General features: G+C 45.5%; 1 protein-coding gene across 5 annotated transcripts in view; it reads left to right on the top strand.

The window, feature by feature from the left end:
* The first annotated feature begins 15,314 nt into the window (after nucleotides 1-15,314).
* Nucleotides 15,315-26,240, top strand: part of ADRA1A (adrenoceptor alpha 1A) — a 108,646-nt gene continuing 97,720 nt past the window's right edge. Inside the window, exon 1 of one of the 5 annotated variants that reach the window (XM_062212684.1) lies at nucleotides 15,315-16,951. In XM_062212684.1, the coding sequence (XP_062068668.1) occupies nucleotides 16,069-16,951 (883 nt within the window). In that variant the 5' untranslated portion in view covers nucleotides 15,315-16,068. The remainder of the gene's footprint in view (nucleotides 16,952-26,240) is intronic. The other 4 variants (XR_009868169.1, XM_062212682.1, XM_062212683.1 and 1 more) reach the window with 4 other exon arrangements.

Genomic DNA, 26,240 nt, shown 5'->3' with positions numbered 1-26,240 from the left:
GGGCTTGCGCTGTGGCATAGAAGGTTAAACCTCCACCTGCAGTGCTGCCATCATATATGGGCACTGGTTCAAGTCCCGGCTGCTCTATTTTATTTTCTTTTTTTTAAAAAAAAAGATTTATTTATTTATTTGAAAGGCAGAGTTACAGACAGGCAGAGAGGGAAAGAGGGAGAGAGGGAAAGAGGGAGAGAGGGAGAGAGGGAGAGAGGGAGAGAGGGGGAGAGGGGGAGAGAGAGAGAGAGAGAGGTCTTCCATCTGCTAGTTCACTCCCCAAACTGTCACAATGGCCAGAGCTGAGCCAATCCGAACCCAGGAGCCAGGAGCTTCATCCAAGTGTCCCACGTGGGTACAGGGACCCAAGGACTTGGGCCATCTTCCACTGCTTTCCCAGGCCATAGCAGAGAGCTGGATTGGAAATTGAGCAGCCAGGACTTGAACTGGCGCCCATATGGGATGCCAGCACTGCAGGTGGTGGCTTAACCCTCTAGGCCACACAGAGACGTCCCCACAACAGATAGCTTGATAAGACATAATCATGCTATAGAGTAAACACAAGGAACATTAAATAATGAATTGAAAAAGCATAAACAGAAATAAAAATTGAGTTTGTAAGAGCATTTCATGAAAATAAATATGCCAAAAACCATTTTCATTCAAATATTAGTTCATTTTATTATTATAAATAGCCCTTGCTTATATTCCTGCTGAACTATGGTCTTTTTACTTTTTATTTGTTGAATTCTTTATTTATTAGAGCATTAAGCCTTGACTATAATGTAAATTAAAAATATGTTATCTCAAAAAATAAATTATCAGTGCCGGTGCTATGGTGCAGCAGATTAACACCCTGGCCTGAAGCGCCGACATCCCATATGGGCGCCGGTTCAAGACCTGGCTGCTCCACTTCTGATCCAGCTCTCTGCTATGGCCTGGGAAAGCAGTAGAAGATGGCCCAAGTCCTTGGGCCCCTGCACCTGCGTGGAAGACCCGGAAGAAGCTCCTGGCTCCTGACTTTGGATTGGCACAGCTCCGGCTGTTGTGGCCAATTGCGGAGTGAACCATCATATGGAAGACCCCTCTCTCTCTCTCTCTCTCTCTCTCTCTCTCTCTCTCTCTCTGCCTCTCCTCTCTCTGTGCAACTCTGACTTTCAAATAAATAAATAAATTTTTTTAAAAAATCAAGTTTAAGTGGCCAGGGAGTGCAGTGGAGGATGGCCCAAGTTCTTGGGCCCTGCACCCCATGGGAGACCAGGATAAGCACCTGGTTCCTGCCATCGTAACAGTACGGTGCGCCGGCCGCAGCGCGCCTACCGCGGCAGCCATTGGGGGGTGAACCAACGGCAAAAGGAAGACCTTTCTCTCTGTCTCCCTCTACTGTCCACTCTGCCTGTCAAAAATAAAAATAAATAATAAAAATAAAAATAAAAATTTTTTTTAAAAATCAAGTTTAAAAAACTAAAATAAGAGTTATGTTAAAATGGAGAAAACTATTTAAAAAGACAATCAGGGTAACTGAGAACATTAAAGCAATATAAATGCTAGACAAAAATTTCCTCCCTTGGGGTCTGTATTGTGGTGCAACATGTTAAAACGTCACACTAGCGTCTCATTTGGGTGCTAGTTCAAGTCCTGGCTGCTCCACTTTCAATCCAGCTCCCTGCTAACGCTCCTTGGAAAGCAGTGTAAGATGACCCAAGTACATGGGTCCCTGCCAGTCATATGGGAGTCCCGGAAGGAGTTCCTGGCTATTGGCTTAAGCCTTGGTTCAGCCCTGGCCATTGCCCGCATTTGAGGAATGAACGAACATAACTCTGTCTTTCAAATAAACAAATCTTTCTTTAAAAAAAATTCTCCCCTTAAAAGTCATTATGCCCAAGTATTTTGTAGTTGATTTGCACAACTTCTGAATAACAAAAGTTCCAATTTGTTTAATGAGAACAGAAAAAATGTACTTCACTTTTTTCAGGTACTAAAATTGTAATTACAAATCAGGAGAAAGACATAATAAGAAAAGAAAATAACAGTCCAATCTTATTAGTAAATATCACTAGAAAAATGTTTCTAAATAAATTTTTAAAATTGAAACAAAAATCATATAAAATAAAATACTATTTTCTTATGTCAGCAGTTAAAAAATTATGCAATATAAAAACATCAATTCAAGTCATTCACTGTGTTAATAAAATTTTTTTTTGACAGGCAGAGTTAGACAATGAGAGAGAGAGAGAGAGAGGCAGAGAGAAAGGTCTTCCTTCCGTTGGTTCACCCCACCAAATGGCCACTATGGCTGGAATTACGCTGATCTGAAGCCAGGAGCCAGGTGCTTCCTCCTGGTCTCCCATGCGGGTACAGGGCCCAAGCACTTGGGCCATCCTCCACTGCCTTCCCAGGCCACAGCAGAGAGCTGGACTGGAAGAGGAACAATCGGGACAGAATCCGGTGCCCCAACCGGGACTAGAACCCATGGTACCAGCGTCGCAGGTAGAGGATTAGCCAAGTGAGCCGTGGCGCAGCCCTATGTTAATAAATTAAAAGTGAAATTCAAGTGATCATCTTAGCAGCTACAAAAGTAAAAGAGACTGTTTATAAATTATAAATTATATGGAAAATCATTCATATTATTTACCTAAAGATATAGAAATATCATACTAAAGCCTGCAAGCAACCCCATCAAAGGATGGAGGAAAGGATGCCTGTTATCACACCTCCAATTCAGCATGATAGTGGAGGAAATGAGACACAAAAACAATAAAAAAAAACAGGGAGTATAAGAATCTGCAAGAAAGAGATCAAATTTCTACTTAATATGGATAATTATCTTTATAGAAAATTCAAGTTAATCCACAGGTAAAAACTGGACAGAAATCCCAGTTATACTTGCTCCAGGTGCTAAAAGACAATTTGAAATTTCAAACCAGCTGGAAGATTAACAGAGCAATCCCAAGTGGAGAAAGCCACAAAAGCCATGAACACCAAAATCTCCACATAAAATCTACCCAAATGACTAGATGAATCCTGAGTCACTGAGGCACAGGCGGTATTTCAGGAAATCCTGTGGAAACTCTACTGGAATCTTCAAAGGGATAATCCAGCTGAGCTGATGCTCATAACAGCAGAGACAACTCAGAGTTGGATTCTAGGCAAGTCAATTAACTTTGTTGAAACAAAAATCAATACTCTTCTAAGGAACATTACAAAACACAGAGTCCCCCAAAGGTATCATTCACAAAGTCCAGCATATAATAAGGAAAGAACTAGATACATTAGGAAATATTAAAAAAAAATTGTATTACCAAGGAGGGAAAAGCAACCAGTGAAAACTAATTCCATAGTTACTCAGGATTGAAATTATCAGAAAAGACTTCAAAACAGTTATTGTAAATGTATTCAAATACTTAAAGGAAAATACAGTCACAGTAGTGAATAGCTAAAGAATCTTATCAGAAAAGTTAAAACTATAAAGATAGAAAAATGGAAATTCTAGAAATAAAAAAGTGCATGAATGAATTAAAAATTCTGGATGATCTAACAGCTTCTAAGGAAAAATAAGCAAGTTTGAAGATTGATCAATGGAAATTATCCTGCCTGGAAACAAAGGAAAAAAAAATGGAAGCAACCTTGGTGTAAGGCAATACCAGGTAGAGTGATGTAACCCATATGTAATAGGAAGCCTGTGAAAGAGGGAAACTGTAGCAAAGATACCTTTGAAGAAATGACAGCTGGAATTATTGCAAAGATGGCAAGAGAGAGAGGAGAGAGAGAGAGAGATTTACAGATCTAAGAAGCTCAGCAGGATAAGTATAAACAAAGTCATAGATAAATCATAGTCAAGCAGATGAAACTCAAATATATGGAGAAAATCTTAAAATCAGCAAGAGAAAAATGAAACTTTACCTGCAGCGGAACAGTGAGGAGAATTTGACTGACTTCTCCAAAACAATGGAGGCCAGAAGACAACACATTTATTCTGGAAATTAAAAAAGATTTGTTAAACATTTTATAGTATTTTCTTACCAATTAAAGTTATAGTTTAACATTGCTCCTTTTTTCTTTTATCAAACTAAACTATTGAATATTGACACAGTTTGTAATTTTTTTCACAGGCTTTATTTTTTGTGTCATATTGTTAAAATATTTCCCTAACGTGCGTTATCCGAAGCAAAAGTCCCCTCAAGGGACTTTCACCAACCTTTCTCCAGTTAAATTCTTTTTTTCCCCAGAAATCTTTATTTACGGTGTACAAACTTTATGCATTTCATAAATACAACTTTAGGAACATAGTGATTCTTCCCACCATACCCACTCTCCCACCCCTATTCCCACCCTTCTTCCTCCTCCCTCTCCTATTCCCATTCTTATTTTTACTGAGATCTATTTTCTTTTTTCTTTTTTTTTTATTTGACAGGTAGAGTTATAGACAGTGAGAGAGTCAAAGAGAAAGGTCTTCCTTCCGTTGGTTCACCCCCAAAATGGCCACTACGGCCAGCGTGCTGCACCTATCCGAAGCCAGGAGACAGGTCTCCCATGCGGGTGCAAGGACCCAAGTACTTGGGCCATCCTCTGCTGCCCTCCCGGGCCGCAGCAGAGAGCTGGACTGGAAGAGGAGCAACCGGGACTGGAACCCCAGGGTGCTGGTGCCGCAGGCGGAGGATTAGCCAAGTGAGCCATGGCACCAGCCAACTAAGATCTATTTTCAATTAACTTTATACACAGAAGATTACCTCTATACTAAGAGTTCAACAAATAGTATGAAACAAAAACTGTTCCTTAACAGTTTTTTGATTTCTCTTTTGATTTCTCCTATGACCCATAATCATTTAGGATCATGTTGTTCAGCCTCCATGTGTTTGCTTATATTCTAGAGATTTTTGAGCTATTGATTTCTAGCTCCATTCCATTGTGGTCAAAGAAGATGCATGGTATGATTTGGACCTTTTCTTAATTTGCTGAAACATGCTTTATGGCCTGGTGTGTGGTCTACCCTAGAAAAAGCTCCATGCACTGATGGAAAGAATGTGGATTCTGCAACTGTAGGATGAAAAGTTCTGTAGATATCCATTAGGTCCGTTTGGTCTAGAGTGTCGATTATCCACTTAAATTCTTTTCAATGCACAGTCTGTTTCTTGCTCAGATCCTGGCCAACACAAAAGTGATAAACTGACTATCCTGCCGTGAAATTTAATTAAGAGCAGAAGCCATTTTTGACATTTTACTTTCCTGATTGACGCTTTGTAATAGTTGCCTTGATTATCCATCTTGCTATTATGTCACAAGCCATTGGTAGCTACAGAATTTTTGGATATGGGAACTGAGAGGTGCAAATCTGATTGCAGAGGGAGGCAAGAGATGTTGCCTTGAAGTTGAGCTTACATATCAAGAACACTTTTTAGACCTAATTTTTATGTTTTTGGCAGAACCACAGTTGAAAGGGTAGTAACTATCAATGCCTTTCCCATGTTATTAGAGACTACCACTTAACTTGTTTCATTAAAATTCATTTTCTCAAAAAGAAAAACAATCTATTTTATTTTACGTATTTAGAAACTCATTTGTCACTGAAAATGTCAAGCAGATGGTTAGAATTAGCTGAAATTTCAAGGCTTGCTCAGGTGATCATATAACAGGTCTTTCCAATAACCTACCTATTACAACTGGTGCTAAAATAAGGCTTGCTTGACTTATGATTTTTTTCCTATAGGATTCTTAGAATTATCTTAACTGGACTCATTTAATTGTTCCAATTGAGTAGAAAAATATGATGAAGGTCATTTCATAAAGTGAAAAAATAGAAGGGTAAAAATTGTTTTACTTTGGTATTTCTGGTCCTCGAAAGAGTGAGAGAAGCCCATCATATTAATACCTGTCCCATAGCTTCTTCTAGAAAGTAGAGAAGCTGTAGTATTGGCAGTTAAATTAGCCAGCCTGGATAAAAACTGAGTATTGATCCCACACTCCAGCTTACCCTTCAATAAACAGGAGGAGTAAGTATCTTGTAAGCCTAAAATTACAGCCTATTATCTGCTGAGCTGCAGTCAGAGAGAATTAAGGACCCCTTCTCCTCAAGCTCATTCTACAAGGCCTTCATCTCAGAACTTTAAACTTGGTGCAGATGCCCGTCCGCTCCCTATGGGTTAATTTTAGTTGCACCTTAAGTGTTCAGTGTGGAAAGAAAATTCACTGAGTAGAGAGAAGCCCCTGTAATTCCTCTCATGAGGTAAATCTTCCTGATGACAGGGAAAAGTCACTGATAATAAGCTTCTATAAAATATGCGCAAAATATGGGCAGATAAAGTTCACAGGCTACCCAGGTATAAATAGATGTGTCACTTCTCGTTGATTAATGGGAGAGCGCCTCTGCTTACATAAATTCATGAAGTTCATTCTTTAAATATCTATGACAAGAACAAGAAGAAATGGCAACAAATATCATAAAATGCTAACTTCATGCGTTAATTTTGGTCCTCCAAGAAATAGACACCAAAAGATGATTATTCACATAAGCGATTGACTCGGTAAACAACTGTGAAAGAGCACGCAAGAGGAGCCCCGGGCCGTGATCCACGTGGGAACCCTGGCATGACGGGAAGGAAGGAGGGCTGGAAAACACAGTGCAGTCTCTTTGCACACTGGACAGAAAGCTTCAGCAGACTTGAAACAGTCACCCACATAAGAAATCCCACATCTTGGAGTAGCAACTTGCATTAGAACCTCTGCGTGCTTAGCCATGTTTGGGAGCAGCCTGAAGGACGCGTGGCCTGAGTGCAGGAGTGGATCCAGAAATTCCCAAATCAGACTGCCAGCCAAATATGCCCCCTGTTGCAGAAGATCTGAATGATACATTTTCATGGTCACCAACAGATAGAAGTTCAGAGTTGGTGTTGTGGCACAGCAGGTTATGCCGCCGTGTGCAAGGCTGGCATTTCATATCAGAGCTCTGCTTCCAATCCAGCTCCCTGCTAATAAACCTGGGAAAGCACCAGAGAAGGCCCAAGTATTTGGGCCCCTGCCATCCATATGGAAGACCCAGATATAGTTCCTGGCTCCTGGCTTCAGCATGGCCCAGCCCTGACCATTGTGCCCACTTAGGGGACTAGCAGAGAGAAGATCTCTCTCTCTCTCTCTCTCTCTCTCTCTCTCTCTCTCTCTCTCCCTCCCTCCCTCCCTCTCTCTCCCTCTCTCTCCCTCTCTCCCTCTATCTCTGTCACAGTGCTTTCAAATAAATAAAATAAATATCTTTTAAAAACAGAGAAGATAAGGTGAGTTCAAGGAAATCAATAATAGAAATGGGGAACACACAAATATAAAAATAGACAATGAACATTATCCAAAATTGTCTGTCTACCACTCCTTACCGTCTTTTCCTTTCTGTGCTCTTCCCTGCATTGCCATGCCTGGGACAAACTCTGACATCAAGATTCTGGGCCACACTCCATCGATGAGAGGAATCCTCCGAGATTTCGGCCGATGAGAGAGAAGCTATGGCCGTTGTTTACGCAGTGACAGTGCTGTGCAGGGAGCTCCTGGCAGTCCCACTTGTCCCTGAGTCAGACTGCTGAACTCACCGGCATGGCTTCTTGATTTTCCTGCACTTCTAGAGTTTCTGAGAGCAGGTACCAGAACCATGAGTCATACTAAGCTTGTTTTTTTATACGATGCCCATTCTGCAGTATTGTGCTATTAGCCACAGAAAATCGACTAATACAATAACGTTAAATGTTCATAATACTTGGTCCTCTCATTTCAGTTACAGAAATCAATCTTAAGGAAAAACTAGAGTACAATGGTTTATGTATAAAAGTATTTGTCATAGCATAGCTTATAGGCCAGAAATTTTTGGAAAGCCTAAGTACCCAAAATGCCTGAGGCTGAGTAGTGTATAGACAACCAAAGCTCATAGCTCCGGGTTTCAGGGGCTGCAGCACTCCAGATCAGGGTGCCAGGTGTCCAGTGAAGGGCTACTTCCTGGACCACAGGTGGCCGTCTTTTTTGCTACATCCTCACGTGGTGGAAAAGCTAGGGAGCCCTCTAGGGCTTCATTTATAAGGGTGCTCATCTCATTCATGAGAGCACAGCCCTCCTCCAGCCACACCTCCTAATACCGTCGCCTTGGACATTGCATGTCAACATATGAATTTCTCACGGACACAAACATTCATATCATAGCGTATACATAGCCTGGAACTGCTATGCAGCTGTCATAAACCATGTTTTGGTTCAAAATTAATAATATTAGTAGGATTTCATGAAATGTGCAAGTGAAAAAAAGTAAAATACATAATTTTAGACACAATATGATTATAGGGTTCTAGATAATGGATATAATGTTTAACATATAATATATAACAAAATAAATATGTATACATAATACATTATATAAATGTGTGTCTATAGTTCACACACATGAACAAAAACTGGGAAAATGTGACAGCTCTATAGCAGTGGCTCTTTCTCCAATTGTAAGATTACAAGTCATTTTTATTTTTATATGTTTCAAAATATACTATTATGAGGGTATATTCTATTTATTTTTTAAATAATTATTTATTTGAAAGGCAGAGTAGGCCGGCGCCGTGGCTCAATAGGCTAATCCTCCGCCTGTGGCGCCAGCACACTGGATTCTAGTCCCGGTCGGGGTACCAGATTCTGTCCCGGTTGCCCCTCTTCCAAGCCAGCTCTCTGCTGTGGCCCAAGAGTGCAATGGAGGATGGCCCAAGTGTTTGGGCCCTGCACCCCATGGGAGACCAGGAGAAGCACCTGGCTCCTGCCTTCGGATCAGCGCGGTGCACCAGCCACAGCGCACCAGCCGCAGTGGCCATTGGAGGCTGAACCAATGGCAAAGGAAGACCTTTCTCTCTGTCTCTCTCTCTCACTGTCCATTCGGCCTGTCCAAAAAAAAAAAAAAAAAAAAAAAAAAAAGGCAGAGTAAAAAGAGAGAAGGAAAGGAAAAAGGAGACAGAGAGAGATCCATCCACTGGTTCACTCCCCATATGCCCACAACACTAGAGCTTGGCCAGGTGGAAGCCAGGATCCTGGAGCTCTATTATGGTCTCCTGCATGAATGACAGGACCCAGAGCACCCCAGCCATTCTCCACTGCCTTCCCAGGCACATCAGCAGGGAGCTGTACCAGAAGTGAGGCAGCTGGTTCTCGAACTAAGATGCCAGCATTGCAGGTGGCAGCTTAACTCACTGTGCCACCACACGGGCACCGCAGCATGTGTTTTACAACCAAATACAGGTGAATAAACATTTTAATGGGCTTACAATAACCCATCAGCAATGAAGTAAAGTATATCTATACTTCTTGTTTCAGAAGACATTTTTTAAAAAAACTTTTATTTAATGAATATAAATTTCCAAAGTATAGCTTATGGATTACAATGGCTTCCCCCCCATAACTTCTCTCCCACCTGCAACCCTCCCCTTTCTCGTTCCTTCTCCCCTTCCATTCACATCGAGATTGATTTTCATTTCTCTTGCATACAGATAAGTTTAGTGTAAAGATTTCAACAGTTTGCACCCACATAGAAACACAAAGTGAAACATACTGTTTGAGTACTGGTTATAGCACTAAATCACAATGTACAGCACATTAAGGACCGAGATCCTACATGAGGAGTAAGTGCACAGTGACTCCTGTTGTTGACTGAACAATTTGACACTCTTGTTTATGGCCTCAGTAATCTCCCTAGGCTCCAGTCATGACTTGCCAAGGCTATGGAAGCCTTTTGAGTTCACCGACTATGATCATATTTAGACAAGGTCATAGTCAAAATGGAAGTTCTCTCCTCCCTTCAGAGAAAGGTACCTCCTTCTTTGATGACCCATTCTTTTCGCTGGGATCTCACTCATGGAGATCTTTCATTTAGGTCATTTTTTTTTCCAGAGTGTCTTGGCTTTCCATGCCTGAAATACTCTCATGAGCTTTTCAGCCGGATCTGAATGCCTTAAGGGCTGATTCTGAGGCCCGAGTGCTGTTTAGGACATCCACTGTTCTATGAGTCTGCTGTGTATCCCGCTACCCATGTTGGATCGTTCTCTCCCTTTTTTGTTCTATCAGTTAGTATTAGCAGACACTAGTCTTGTTTATGTGATCCCTTTGATGTTTCAGAAGACATTTAACAAAGGTGTTGAGAGAATTTGATTGACATGTATCAACTCACATTTGCTATCAATGATCAAACTATCATTCACCTGATCAGTTGTAGGCTGATATGACTCCGTATTCTCACCTTGCTCTTTCAATATGGTCTGTATGGATAATGTGGTGCATAGACATGAAGCGAAATTATTTTCTGAGGGTAATGGGGATTTGGACAAATGCTGCCAAAGACAGAATTATTATCTCATCACCTTCAGGAGTGCCTGCGTATTGTGCTCAATAAAGGATTAGAACACAACGCTTGTTTGGAGAATTGTGATTTGATACCGTGTCAATATCTTTCTGAGCAATGTTTTTCATTTTCCTCTCACTTTAACTTTTTAAGCCTTAGGAGAATTAGTTGAGAAGCCAGGTCTTTGTGGTGGATACTAACATTAAGCCCTCTACTCTGTCACTTGGAATCGTAAATCCCAGAAAACAGCTCCGTATTCCGTTGTGTATTGTTTTCTAAGAGAATGAGTGACAATTTTTTTAACTTTGAAGTCTCATTTGCTGACTTTCTTCCTAGTCACAGAATTGAGTCCTGCCAGTTGAAGGCATTAGGCATATGTTAATTGTCCAGCACTTTTTCTCTAGGCAGATTCCCTCAGAGCTTCTGGCCACACACACACACACACACACTCACACACATCACTCTATGATTCGGCTGTTGATTTAACTTCCTCAGTTTTGTCTCCCAATCTGAATCCTGCTGATCCTACAAGCTCTACAGCAGCCAGTATCATCCTCCTAGACTCTCTCCTTCAGAGGATTGCTCAACTTCCATCACACCTGTGATTTCTACACAGCTGCACCAGTAAGTCCAAGCAAGAGAGACCCCCTTTGGCCATTGATTTCCCTGGAGGGCAAAGAGTCCACGGGACTAATATGATATGCCAGCATGGTAATAACCTTCCTTCCAGACCACGCTCTGGGGCCCAGAATCCTCGGCTCCAAATGTCCACTCAATGAATTTCAGGACCTTTAGGCCTTTTTTCAGGCAGACAACATCACAAGTATGTACACCCGAGGCCCAAGGCCAAAAGGAGCTGTCTAGACATATGGGCCAGGGTGTTCACAAAAACGTGCATAGTCCTTCAGGATGTGGACAGAGGGAGGAAGTGGGGAAAGAGCAGGAGCAGCCATTGGGCAGAGCCAGTTCTCCCACCTTGGCCCCAGTTGGGCCACCCTGCTTTCACCATTGGGTTGAAGCATAATGCTCAGGTCATTTGGCTCACTCTCCAGCTAAACCTGTAAGTACACTTCACTTTAGGGTAACACACAAAATGAGCAGAATGGGAAAAGGGTTCTTAATGTTAGTGATAACAGTTAACGGGCCCAGCACTGCAGCTCACTAGGCTAATCCTCCACCTGCGGCGCTGGCACCCCAGGGTTCTAGTCCTGGTTGGGGTGCTGGTTCTGTCCCGGTTGCTCCTCTTCCAGTCCAGCTCTCTGCTGTGGCCCGGGAAGGCAGTGGAGGATGGCCCAAGTGCTTGGGCCCTGAACCCGCATGGGAGACCAGGAGGAAGCACTTGGCTCCTGGCTTCGGATTGGTGCAGCGCACTGGCCATAGCGGCCATTTAGGGGGTGAACCATCGGAAGGAAGATCTTTCTCTGTCTCTCTCTCTCACTGTCTAACTCTGCCTGCCACAAAAGAGTTAACAAGCATAATGAGCTGCATTCTGGAGAGACACAATGTCATTCAACCCTAACACAAGCAAACTTCAAAAATCTCATGGGAAATGGAGGGACAAGTTTATTTTGCTGCAAAACTTTTTTGAAATCCTTGCACGATTTTCAGATACATTTTTCCATGAACTTCTTGAAGGCTTCTGATAACATCCAGTGGGGTTTCATTGTCCCTTTAAAAATTAGGAAACCAAAGCTCAGAAAAGGCTAAATTTTTGCTACATTCTCGTAGGACAGTGTCTCTATGACTCCACAGTATACTCTAGCTTCACTCCACCTACACGTACCCATCCATGTCTACCATTCTTTAAGAGTAAGCAATGGATAGGGAGTCACTGTTTGTGAGTCACTAGCTAGCAACCAAAAAATTAGTCTCAAGAGTTAGTGCTGCAGAGCCTGATCTTCACAGGCTGAGCAGCAGATTCGACAGACCTACCTGGTAGCACAGAAAACCTGCTCTTCATTATTGGCATCAGAGATTCTACCCACAAGGTGAGGAAATGTGCACATGGTTGATTTTGGGGAGTGGGAGAGAGTTCCAAAGACCCTGGTAAATGCTGACATTACAAATCTGAGCGATTTTCAATTGTCTTTCTTGCGAAAAGCACTACTTCTCCTATGTGCCCTGGAACTTAATGGAGAACTCTTGTTCATGGCATACCGTTAGCGAATGTGAAATGAAACAATATAACTCCCAGGTGGAATTTCTGAAGAACAAACATTATACACACGTTGGGTGATAAGGTGTTAAGAGATGTAGTCTAGTGTCTTGCACCTGATGGGCCCAAGTCCCAGAGAGCACCAGTGACTTAATAATCAGAGAGCTGGGACTAGAAGCACCCAGGCTTGCTGCCTGCTCACCCATGTGTTCTTTCTGTAGTATAAAATTCAGTTTATGGATGAGAATGCCATTTGTGCACATATATTTTTAAAATAATATTAAAATGAAATAAAATTTGGTAGGTATGGATACCATTCCCATATCAGGGGACTAGGTGCATATATTGTATACAAAAGAGAAGCAAATATAAACACTAGCTCTTCAATGAGCTTGGGCTCCCCGATTCTCCCATAGACACTCCTCTAAGGAATTTTGAAATTTGTTGCTATAAAAAAGCCTCCCAAATATTTTATAATACAAAATGCTAATAAATGCTCGGTCAAGGTAGGGAATTTAAATGCATACCACTGTCCAAAGCTTTATTACCAAGTTTAATGGAACCTAGTAAGGCTTAAGGACGTTATGCTTACCTGAATCAATAAAGATTAAAGAAGATGACTTAAAAGGTGGGAATCAAGTGGAGAAAATTCTTGTATGTTCTCCATATTCCGAAATGCATATGGTTTTATCCAGTCAAATGGTAAATAGCATGGAACCTACCAGAAAAAAATTAAGTACACAGACTGGTCATGTCAGTTTTTCAGACTCCAACTATCGATGTAGCAAAGGGAATTAAAGAGAAGCAACACTCCTTCAAGAAGACATGTTCATCTGAAAACAGGGGAAAACTAGGTGGCATTTTAAAAACAGTAAACCATGTGAGAAACCACAGTGAGAAAAATGGTTTTTAAATCCATGTGTGTGAAGAGGCTACTCATATTAAATAGGGTTTAGGTCAAGGGAAGGAATTTATTATCTTTCTGTAAAGGTAATTTTATTACTAACAAATGTGTTGAAATTTATTTGAGTTCGGTTATTTTTTTGAAATATCTGAAAATCCTAAAACGTACCTGCACATTTTGGAGCATGAGGCTTATTTTTGATTTAACAAGTGTTAATCGAGTCCAGCTGTTCAAAGTAACTTCCTTAGGCGTTTCTGTGAACACATCCCACACTCAGCCACGTCTGGCACAAGTGTCAATGTGTCTTTAATTTTAAAAGCAGCCCATATAAAGAGGTAATTTACTACAAACAACTCTCTTCCCCGCCACACACACACACACACACACACACACACACACACACACACACGAGAAAACTCTCCGGGTTCCACACCCTTGCGCAGTTTGCCGCAGGGTAATACGGTAACAGCAGGAGATTACGGTACTAGCTGGGCTAACAGCCTGTGTTACGTCAGCGAGAGCTGCAAAGTTGCTCCCCGTTCTTTTCTGGTGTCAGGGAGCTGAATATTAAAAGGGTCATAGTGGAGTTATTGGTTGGCTGCATTTTTTTTTTCTTCTCCTCTTTTCACTCTTTATTTTTAAATGCCCAGGTGAAGTACGAGACAGTGAGCCAGCAGCTTAACGACATCGGGGGTGAGTCAGCGGGTGCACAAGCCCTAGGATTTGGTTCCTCCGGAGAGGGTCCCCTCACCCCCAAACGAAGAGGCGACAGGAGGCTCCTGGGACTGAAGCTGCGGCCGCTCAACCCCCGGCGCGCCGGCGGGTGGCTCCGCATCTGCGCTTCGGGTGAGTGCGCTGCGGCGCTGGGCGCTGGGCGCGGGGAGCTGGCACCCCGCAGGGCCCCGGGGGGCTGAGGTCCGACCGCCCCTGGGCTCCGGGAGGGCAGGAACCCTCGCCGGCCGCCAGCGCCTCTCGCTCTCCTCACCGGCTCTGCCGTTCCAGCACCCGTACCCAACCCCCGTTCGCATTATGTATTCTGGAAAGTTACTTCTGGGGAACAAGTGTCTTTTTAAGCCGGAGCGAATCGCCCCGAGGTGAGAGAGAACGGGGGGCTGCAGGGGCTTGCTTTTAGTACCACCAGGGAGGTCTTGCATTGGGGAGCTTCACCCTGGTCTTTGCACGGGGGCGCGCGCCCCCGCCCCGCGCTCCGGCCGGGGATCCTTGGCTCTGTGTGCCGTTGTGAAAACTCCGGTTTCTGACGCAAATTGTGGCCTCCCCAGAAAAGCCGTGGTGTCCCCGGTCCGCCGGCACGCGAGCTTGCTGCTTGCGCAGTGACCGCCACATGCGAAGCCCCTTCCGCACACACGCACCCTGCACCCACCGGGCTTCCCAGAAGCCGGGGTGTGGCTCGCGGCTCGCGCCCCCCAGGGACGGCCCGCCCTGTGGCTTGGAGACCCATTCTGGACAGACCCAGGTAGCGCTCAGCCCTCCGCACCCGCTCGGCTTCGCTCGGGAGGGCCGGTTCACAAGCCCGCGCGCTCTGCCCACCCAAGTGCAAATTCCTCGGGCGGGAGCGTGCGCGTGGCACAGACCCTGCGGTCCCCGAGTCGCAGCGGTCGCCTCCTCCAGGTGACTGCGATGCAACCTGTTCAAATGGCAACCGGCTACACCTTCCGGATTCCACCCGCTGGGCTCGGTGCAGCACGCACTCCAGCCGTGCTCTGAGCCTTGAAGGGCTTCGGGGATTCTTGTTTTCTTTTTCTTTCTTCTGTTTTTGGCTTCGGATCTTGAACTTGGTTCCGAGGCGGCTAGGCGGAGCGCGCGGGGGCGGGTTCCCAGCGCCCGGCGCGGCACGCAATCCCCTCCCGCGTAACCCTCGGCCAGGCTGCTCCAAGCCTCCGGTGCGCCGCAGAGTTGGCGGATCTCGAGGCTGGGGTCCCTCTGCCTGCCCGGCTCTGCGCGACCACGCTCCCTGGGCGCCTGGGTCACCATCCGCCTTTCTCTTTGCGCTCTTGCAGGAGGCCACCGGCAAAGGCCGCCCGGAGCCGCCTGGGTCTAGACAAGGATTGCACACCCATGTTCCCCGGTCCGCGAGCCAAAAGCTGGAGCCAGCGCGAGCCCGCAGAGGGACGGACCAGCCGTGGGTAACTGCGGACGGGGAGCCGAGCGCACGCGCCACGGCCGCTGCCTTTGTGCGTCGACGGCCGATCCGTGCTCGCCTGTGGGAAGACTGGCGCTGGAATTTTGAATTCCACATTTTGTGCACAATGCGCAGTCTTCTCGGCACCGAAGCAAATCAGACAGTGCAGAAAGGCGGACCCGCCTCGTTCTAGGACTGCGTGTTGGCAACGAGTCGCCTGGAGCTTCACGCACTGCCGCGCGTGGGGAGGGGCTCGGGGGCCCCCGGGAGAACGCAGCAGGTGGAGAGAGTCTCGGGGCGGCCCCGCGCGGCCCCAGCCATGCCGCCGGTAATGGCCGGCACCTTAGCGTGGCCCTCCGAGGGTTCCCAGGGCCGGCCCGGATTGTTCCCCACCCGCGCGTTCTCTCTCGCCGCCAGCCAGGCACAGCTGGCAAGGCTCTCCCGCGCCGAGACCTTCTGACTCCCTGGTTCCCGCCTCCGCCCCCGCGCGAGGGTGGCCCGAGAGAGCCGGAGCTCGCCCGGCCCCGGCCGGGACCATGGTGTTTCTCTCTGGAAACGCTTCCGACAGCTCCAACTGCACCCACCCGCCGGCACCGGTGAACATTTCCAAAGCCATTCTGCTCGGAGTGATCTTGGGGGGCCTCATCCTTTTCGGGGTGCTGGGGAACATCCTGGTGATCCTCTCCGTGGCTTGTCACCGGCACCTGCACTCGGTCACCCACTACTACATCGTCAACCTGGCCGTGGCCGACCTCCTGCTCACCTCCACGGTGCTGCCTTTCTCCGCCATCTTCGAGATCCTGGGCTACTGGGCCTTCGGCAGAGTCTTCTGCAATATCTGGGCGGCGGTGGACGTCCTGTGCTGCACCGCGTCCATCATAAGCCTCTGCGTGATCTCCATCGACCGCTACATCGGCGTGAGCTACCCGCTGCGCTACCCCACCATCGTCACCCAGCGCAGAGGCCTCCGGGCTCTGCTCTGCGTCTGGGCCTTCTCCCTGGTCATCTCCATCGGGCCCCTGTTCGGCTGGAGGCAGCCGGCCCCGGACGACGAGACCATCTGCCAGATCAACGAGGAGCCGGGCTACGTGCTCTTCTCGGCCCTGGGCTCCTTCTACGTGCCTCTGACCATCATCCTGGCCATGTACTGCAGGGTCTACGTGGTGGCCAAGAGGGAGAGCCGGGGCCTCAAGTCCGGCCTCAAGACCGACAAATCCGACTCGGAGCAAGTGACGCTCCGCATCCACCGGAAAAATGCTCCCGCCGGAGGCAGCGGGGTGGCCAGCGCCAAAAACAAGACGCACTTCTCCGTGAGGCTCCTCAAGTTTTCCCGGGAGAAGAAAGCGGCCAAAACGCTGGGCATCGTGGTCGGCTGCTTCGTCCTCTGCTGGCTGCCTTTCTTCCTGGTGATGCCCATCGGTAAGTCCCTCCCGCAGCTCCTCTTACCATTCAGGGGTCTTCACCCCCCCCACCCCACCCCCGGCCCCGGGCCCAGCCCCCCACCCCGGTGACTCTAGACTCACTGTCGAGGTAGAAGGGGCAGGATCCGCGCTTCAGAGAGCAGAGTTCCCAGGGCATTCCCAAAGGCTCCCTGGCGGAAACGTGAATTTTCATTCTCTTTCTCCTGCAGTCTCATTTACATTAGGTCCTAGGGCACCTTTCCAGCTACTCTAAAGTGGCTTCCAACGGATGCAGATTAATTGGTCTCCTTTATGAGAATCTCGACTTTTCTTAAAGCCTTTAAGCCTGTAGTTAATTTAAATACATCCACCCTCTTTCGAGTCTCCAGGAGTCTCCAGCAAGAACTCAGGCCGCTGTGGAATGCTGCTTCCACTCTGCTAGGGAATGAGAATGCAAATTCTCTTGGCCTGAAAACAAACACTATGCTTATTCTGGACAAAAGTGTGGTTTCATTATTACATTAGATTATTCACAAAGGTTGGTTATAATGGTCTGCTTATGCTCTGTATCTGTGTTAACTCTATTTTCTGAATTTATCATGAAGAATGGTATGGTGAACTGCTTGCAGGGGTGGGGGGGTGATGCTTTCATGTCCAATTTAAGCCTTAAAGAATTCATCATAGTGTTTCTGATAAGTAAATACTTATTCCTTTACTTTAATAGTAAGTAATAAAACAAATGTTGTCCTTAGCCAAAGTCATCCAGGAAGCTGCAGATGACATTGCTTGAAAATAATACACTAAAGTTAACAATCCAATTTTTGCAGATGCTACATTAGCTGTTGTCGAAATTAATCAGCTCTGTAGAAGTATCAACAGGCTGATACACTTGGAATAGTCATCTATCTCTGAAAGGTCTTCAATGGGATCCCAAAATGGTTGTTAGCTATTTTTAGTTTGTGACATCAAATATAGACTCACACACTGGCTGTTTACTAACTCTAAGAAATAAAAAGTAGTGGTAAAAATTAATAAAATGCTTCGGGTGCTTTAGAGCCAAATTTAAATGGCATATACTTACAGTGCCGCAATTCGCAACCCTGTGTCATAAATAGCAGCCATTATTTTTTGAGTGCCAGCCATGTTCCAGACATTTTAACGGGCTTTTTTATTTCATTAGTCTTCTCAGCAGCTCCATGGGGTATGCATTATTATCATGAATTCACAAGTTGGGGGAAGGGATTCTTCAGTTCCTAAAACCATAGCCACCAGTCTCACAAAGCTATTTTAAATTGGAATTAAAATTAAACAACACTAATAGATAGTTCCTCAGTCCCATTAGCCACATTTTAAGCGCTCGATAGCTATGCATTGGCCAGTGGCTACTGTTTTGGACAGCAGAGATGTGGAGCATTTCTGTCATTGCAGAAATTTCTATCCAACAGTGCTGCTGGGGAAGCAGTCTGCCGCCTGGCCTTCGTTGTGCCTGCCCATCAGTATTACTTACTGGGCTCCTGGAAGTGCATCACAGTTTTGAGTTTATCAAAACAACACTTTTTACCTGCTTACCTACTACCTGCATTCCACCCTTTACTGTCTTTTGAACTTGGCACATTTATTCATTCCATTCGCATGCTCACGCATCAGGTATTCGTTGAACAGCTGTTTCAGATACTTAGAATGGACAAGGCAGAAAAATTTTTGCCCAGGGGATGTTTGCGTTCTCTTGGAAGAGATAGACATAGACAAGTAAATATATCCTGAAAGGTCAAGGACAAACAGGCAGGATATAAAAAGCCAACAGAGTAAGAGCACAGTGAGTGACAAGCATGATGGGGTGGGTGGAAAGGAAAGTCCTAGCTGGAAGTAGTGTTTGAGCAGTATTTGATGTGGGGAGCAAGGTTTGCAAGGTTTGGGAGGAAAAGATTGCAGGCACAAAGAACAGCAAAGATAGGAAAGAGCCAGATTTCTTCAAGGAAGAGCAAAGAGGGCGTTGTGGCTGAGCTACAGACAGCAAAGGGGAAGACAAGTTCAAAGTCAGCTTAGGAAGACGGGATCAAAATTATATGAGGTCTTGTAGGCCAAAGTGAAGTGTACTTAATATTCTAGTTGTGTTGGGATGCCATTGGAGGGTTCTTAGCAGGTGAGTGGCTAGCCTCCTTCATGATTCTAAAGGGTCATTCTGGCTGTTGGGTGGAGAGTGGGCTTTAGGAGGGACAAAAATGGAAGCAGGGAGTCCAGTTAAAGAAGCAGAGAGGAGAAAGATCATGATGCTTTGGATTTAGTTGGGGCAGGTGGCGGTGGTGAGGGTGATAATATTAAGCACTTATTTCGAAGATAGAACTGACAAGTTTGACATAGGATGTGAGAAAGAGAAGAATTAATAATTTCTAGGTTTGGTGGCTGAGTAACTAACTGGGTAAATGGTAGTGCATCTTACTGAAATTGGAAGAGCCAGGATGATACAGCTGGAAAAGGCTGGAGGTGTGGGATTTAGAATTTATTCCATGTATAATATGTTGAGAAGTCTTCTAGACATCTAAGTGGAGATGCCAAATAGATTTATGAATTTCTAGCTTGGAGGAAGGGTGGGCTGTGGATAAGCTTGGGACACATCAACATATTTAAAGCCACAGGAAGGGAAAGACCTACAAGAGAGAAGGTATTAAGGAGAAAAGAAGGATAAGAACTGAGCCTTGCAGGCATTCTGATACAGCAAGGTATAGAAAGAGAGCCAACCAGCAAAAGAGACTGAGAAGGAGTGGCCTGGGAGAAAGGAAGAAATTCGAGAGTGTGGTGTCCCTGAGGCTGAAAGAAGACGTTTCAGGAAGGCAAAGGTAATCCAGTGTGTTCCATAGACCTGCTAGATCAAGGAAGAGGAAGACTGGGAACCAACACTGGGTGTCCCGATAACCCGATGCTTTGTGATAGGAGGAGGGCTTCAGTGGAGTGATGGGAAAGAAAGCCTTATTATGTGCTTTCTAGAAAGAACAAAGCTGAAGGGGTGGAAACGGGAGAATAGACAGTTCATGAGAAACTTCTCTAGAGTAGAGCTGGGCAGTAGGGTGTAGCTGGAGGGAACCAAGAAATTTTCAACGGTGGGGGTTGTGACGTCATGTTTAGGTTCTGATGAGAGTGATAGGATAGAGAGAAACACAGATGGCTTAGCCAGAGCAGTGATGGAATTCAGTGCACAAATGGAGGCTGGGAAGTGAAAGGGAAGGCTAAGTACCTGAGCACTGAGACAAGTAGATATAAGGAAGACAGAGATGTCGTGGAATATTCTTTATGTCTGCAGTGAAATAACAAGCAAGATTGTTAGCTAACAGCGAGGAAGGATTAGAGAATGTTGAACATTTGGAGAGCAAAAGGATGTGAAATATTCATCTCTGAGAGCAGGACAATAAATGTATTATGGAAATGTAGTAGTTATCAAGAAGGCTTGAGGGTCTATTTGATACTTATGGTCATAAATTTGAAGTAGAACATTCAAGAAGGTTGTGTATCGCTTTCCAACAGCTTAGTGCCTGAGAGATGCCAGGACATGATGATGACAGACTCTTGAGTTCTGGGAAACGTGATGAAGAGGGGATGTTTGTGAAGGGAAACAGATCGGGCCAGCCATCAGGGAACATGCAGAGCCTAGGGTGTAAAGGAGCCCGAGGATGGCAGGTGACCTGAGAGTCTGAGACTTGTGATGGTGAAGGAGCTACACAGGAGATGAGCCCCTCGGGCCTGGGGCCTGGTGTCCTAGAGGAAAGATGGTCACTCTGGTCTAAGTACAGCCTCCTCTTGTGTCTGTGCTTTTGGGGGAGATGGTAATGTTGATCTGAACAAGTTGTGGTGAGACAGGAGCACTCTGAATCACTGGGATTCCTTGAAATGCTAATAAAAATGGTATGGCAGAGGGAGACTGAAAATTCTGATTAACAGTGGCCGAGGAGGCTGCTCACTAGAACAAAGGATCCCTACATCCACCAATCTGTGATCTGCAATTTCTTCTTGACACCAGCTGAGTAAGAAACTATCCCTCCTAGAATGTACTGACCACAAAATAAGTATCAAACACTGAGTTTGAATTCGATGAATAAAGCATGTTGCTTGCCCAGGAGAGTCTAGTTAAGGAGACAAATTGTGAACAATTAATACAAGCCTGAACAATTAATACAAGCCTCAATGTGGCATTATTACAATGCCAAGAAATATAGTGGTTTTCTGTATCTGGAGAAAATTACAGAAGCTTCTAGAAGTACTGCTGTTGACTGAACAATGACTTAAAGAAGGCACTACTTCTGCTTGGTCATCAGTGAGATGTTATTTGTTTTTATTAAAACTCTTAAGTACATTTTTCATGCAAAATGGGAACAGAAAAATAAGCATGCCATTTTATTATCATACACAAGGAACATAAACTCCTAAGTGTGACAGGTGCTCTCTTGGGAAGAAGAGGGTTTCAGTCTGTCTTAAGATATCAAAGAGCAAAGGAATTAGAAACTGAAGCCAGGGCAGGGATGAGTGTAATATACGAGGCTGAGGTGAATGCCCACATAGGATAGGAATCAACCCAGGAAATTAAGGTGAGTGGACTCTCTCATTGCCTAAGATCCCACTTCTATATATTTTTTAAAGATTTGATTTATTTATTTGAGAGGTAGAGCTACAGACAGTGAGAGGAAGAGACAGAGAGAAAGGTCTTCCTTGCATTGATTCACTCCCCAAATGGCCACAACTGCCGGAACTGCGCCAATCCAAAGCCAGGAGCCAGGTGCCTCTTCTTGGTCTCCCATGCAGGTACAGGGGCCAAGCACCTAGGCCATCTTCTACTGCTTTCCCGGGCCACAGAAGAGAGCTGGATTGGAAGAGGAGCAGCCGGGATTAGAACCAGCGCCCATATGGGATGCCGGCGCCGCAGGCGGAAGATTAGCCAAGTGAGCCACGGCACCAGCCCCCCCCACCCCACTTCCGTATTGTGAGAAGACTGTCTCCTTAAGCGCCGTCATACTTCCCTTTTTCCCAAGCTCCTCTCCACCAAGGCTGGGTGCCTGCTGGATTGAAGAGTGTGGCTGCAGATAGGAATCTCACTCGTCTGTTCCCAAATCTAAATTTTGCTAGTCTTGTTTCCTTTCTTCATCCAAAATGGTTGCTTGGAACTCAGAGCCCTCTCAGCAGAAAGAGGTCACACTTGAGGTTGTTATCAGTCATTCATACCTTGGAGTGAATGCTTTTACAAAACAAGTTTTGCATGCAGATGGATAAAGAAAATGAAAGTGTTAGCCTTCAACATGTGGAAGAGAAGGAAAAATGAAAACTGTGTCCCCCAGGAAAACTCTTCTACCTGAAGCCTGTGCATGGCCCTCGCCTATTCCATCCCATCATCCAGATCCCACTACCTCCAGAGGCAGTGTGCTGACTGGGAATAGTATTGGCTTGGAATTTAAACCCAGGCTTTCTTAGTGATAGAACAGGGAGTGTTAGCTGGCGCCGCAGCTCACTAGGCTAATCCTCCACCCTGAGGCGCCAGCACACCGGGTTCTAGTCCCAGTCGGGGCGCCAGATTCTGTCCCAGTTGCCCCTCTTCCAGGCTAGCTCTGCTGTGGCCAGAGAGTGCAGTGGAGGATGACCCAAGTCCTTGGGCCCTGCACCCCATGGGAGACCAGGAGAAGCACCTGGCTCCTGCCATAGGATCAGCGCAGTGCGCCGGCCGCAGCACACTGGCCGCGGCGGCCATTGTGGGGTGAACCAATGGCAAAGGAAGACCTTTGTCTCTCTCTCTGTCTCTCTCTCTCTCTCACTGTCCACTCTGCCTGTCAAAAAAAAAAAAAAAGAACAGGGAGTGTTACTCAGGTCAGCTACCTAGCACAGTACTTAGCAAGAGTAAATAGACTAAATGTTAATATCACTAGAATTCACATGATTCACAGACCATTACTGACATATGTCAATCAATATATGGATGTTGCCATGAAGGGTGGATATCATTGGAGGTCTGAGAAAGAGAGAGCATCCAAAGAAAGTGATGCAGCAGGCAACATTGATTGAACACATAATTATGTGTCTGAATTCTGGGACTGTTATCTGATTTCAATATGAAACCTAGCATTATTGTTGGACTTCAGCCATTGCTATTCTGCCTGAGTCAAAGGAGGCAACATAGCATAGTGACATGGCTCATGTGCAATCGAATATTCAGACTACTGTGCCACAGCACCAGCCCCAGGACCCTGATTTTTAAAGCAACAGTTGACCTCTTAATGATAATGGTGTAAGGAGAATCCAATAGCCATTAGAATTCTTTTTTTTTAAATTTTTTTTTATTTTTTTATTTTTATTTTTGACAGGCAGAGTGGACAGTGAGAGAGAGAGAGAGACAGAGAGAAAGGTCTTCCTTTGCTGTTGGTTCACCCTCCAATGGCCGCCGTGGTAGCGCGCTGAGGCCAGCGCACCGCGCTGATCCGATGGCAGGAGCCAGGTGCTTATCCTGGTCTCCCATGGGGTGCAGAGCCCAAACACTTGGGCCATCCTCCACTGCACTCCCTGGCCACAGCAGAGAGCTGGCCTGGAAGAGGGGCAACCAGGACAGGATCGGTGCCCCAACCGGGACTAGAACCCGGTGTGCCGGCGCCGCAAGGTGGAGGATTAGCCTGTTGAGCCACGGCGCCGGCGCCATTAGAATTTATTGCAAGATGAGAGGCCAGGTTTTCAGTTACTTTTACTGCACAGCACACCATCTTAAAGCAACAGCATCTTATGACTCAAAAGTCAGTGGACTTTTGCCCCCAGCTCATCTGGCAGTCAGAGTTGACTGTCAATCCTAATGGCTTCTCTTCCTCCAGTGGTTTAAATCAGTGGTTTTCTTTTTTAAGTTTTATTTTATTTATTTGAAAGACAGAGTTACAGAGAGACGTAGAAACAGAGAGAGGGAGGTCTTCCATCTGCTGGTTCACTCCCCAGATGGCCGCAATGGCTGCAGCTGTGCCAATCCAAAGCCAGGAGCCAGGAGCTTCTTCCGGGTCTCCCACGTGGGTGAAGGGGCCCAAGGACTTGAGCCATCTTCCACTACTTTCCTAGGCCATAGCAGAGAGCTGGATCAGAAAAGGAGCAGGCGGGACCAGAACTGGCGCCCATATGGGATGCAGGCACTTCAGCCCAGAGCTTTAACCCGCTGTGCTACAGCACTGGCCCCTTAAATCAGTTTTTGTGTAGCATAACAATTCTTTCCAAGATAGCCAAGGCAGAACTTGCCAGGCCTTTGAAGAACTGAGCCTACATCTGGCCTCACATCACAGCTGCTTCACTCTGTGGTCAGAGCAAGTCATGAGTTCAGGCTACTTTCAAGAGGAAGGAAAACAACTTCATCTCTTGATGGGGGAGCAGCAGGTGCAGAGGGGTTGGGGGATTGTCGTGGTCCTCTCATGGACTACTGACCTCCCAAGCATGTCAAGCAACATTTATCCTTCATCCATCAGTTATATGCAGAACTTCCCTTGTGCTGGACTTTATGCAATGTCCTGAGTAGAAACAGTCAGCGTTCTTGACTCCCAGTCTCCAGAGGGAGATAGACATGGATCAGACAACCACATAATACAACCCAGAACTGTGTACGGTGCCATGAAGGCCCAGATATGGTGCCTTGAAAACTTACACCATGGATAAGGGTAGTGCGGAACAAGAGAGGTCAGAAAATCTTGCTTGACCTCTGAGCCAAGATCAGTAGAATGAGTAGGAGTTTCATGGTTCAAAGGGGAAAGTGTGCAAAGGCTCTTGTCAGGGCCAGCCTGATGTCCATGAGAATTCTGTAGAAAACCACTGTGGCCAGAGCTGAGAAGCCAAGAGATAACTGGTGTCAAATGAAGCTGGAAACAGGGGGACCAGACTAAACAAGCCCAGCTAGTCACTTTACACAGTTTTGTTTTCATCCAAGGACTGAGGAGCAGGGACGATGTAGTCCAGCTTATACTTCCAACTGCCAAAGGTTTAGTGGGAAGGAAGATTGTGGATAGAAGAGTTGGGAGACTTTTCCATAGGACAAGATGGGAGACACAGGCCAAGGATGAGCCTTGGCTCATGTCATTTGGAAATACTTATGTCTGTGAACCACAGCATGGCTCTGGAATGCCTCTTCTGTCATTGCCTTCCGAGTTTAGATTTACGAGAAAACTATGCCTATGATCACAAATAGTATAACGATATTTGGCTTTAAATTAATTTTGGCTCTTTCCACCAGACAAGTCTGTCAATGAAGATTTATTGTCATATGCAGAAGAATGTGCTGCAGGCTCCAAAGACACTGACAGTGAGTTCTAACAATGCTTTGAACAATAGCTGACTCAAGTCAGGCTGCAGGCAGGCAAGTTATTGCTTTGAAGGCAGGATAACCTTCAAGTCACTTAATAACAAAGTTATTGCTCTCTTCTGTTACTTCATAGTTTTATGGTAGGTTGGAGGACAGCTGTCAATGGCAGTTTGTCTAATAATTTTATTGTGTTTTAGCCCCACTATTTGGCTTATCACCTTGAACGTGCATAATGGTTTTTCACTTTTACATTTTGTATATCTTTACTATTTGAACCTTTCTTTCCACGTTTTTATTAATCCTTTCTATTTCTTTTGTGGACTTGCCTATCTATATTTTGGGGCCTCATTTTCAACAGTGGTTTTTCTACTCCTCCTTTATCTGTAGGCTCATTTTATCCATTGAAGATATTAATCACTACCTATCATCATTACTGGGTTGCCCAACTTCTCAGTTGTATTCAGATGTGCCAAGAAAACATAACTTCTTTATTTCCCCACAACTGATATGATCTTTCTCACAGACTTTTATGAAAACATCACACACACACACACACACACACATACCCTTTTAGCTAAATCCAGTAAACTCATTCAGATCCAATAATTTAAGCATCACTTTTACATACTCGGCCTCTTTTGGACAACTCAAGTCTTAGTCCAGACAGGCTGCTAATTTATGAACAATAGAGACATTTCTTGCAGTCTTGGGGGCTAGGAAGTCCAAGATGAAGGCCATGGCAGACTAGTAGCTGGTGAAGGTGAGGCCCCACTGACAAATGCGCAGATGACACCTCTGGCTGGGTGCTTCCGTGGTGGGAGAGGCAAGGCAGATCACTGGGTCTCCTAATCTCCTCCTAAAGCTCATCTCCTAAGACTACCAGTTAAGAATCAGGGTTTCAATATCAGCATTTTAAAGGAACTCAAACGTTCTGATCATAGCACCTGGCCTCTCAGAACGGTTCTTCAAGGTGATGACCAGACCAAGGGGACTGCATAACCTCAAGAAGTCAGAA

This window comes from Lepus europaeus, chromosome 16 (genome assembly GCF_033115175.1).
Source record: "Lepus europaeus isolate LE1 chromosome 16, mLepTim1.pri, whole genome shotgun sequence".
Taxonomy (NCBI): domain Eukaryota; kingdom Metazoa; phylum Chordata; class Mammalia; order Lagomorpha; family Leporidae; genus Lepus; species Lepus europaeus.
This window is presented reverse-complemented; position numbering and strand designations above follow the sequence as displayed.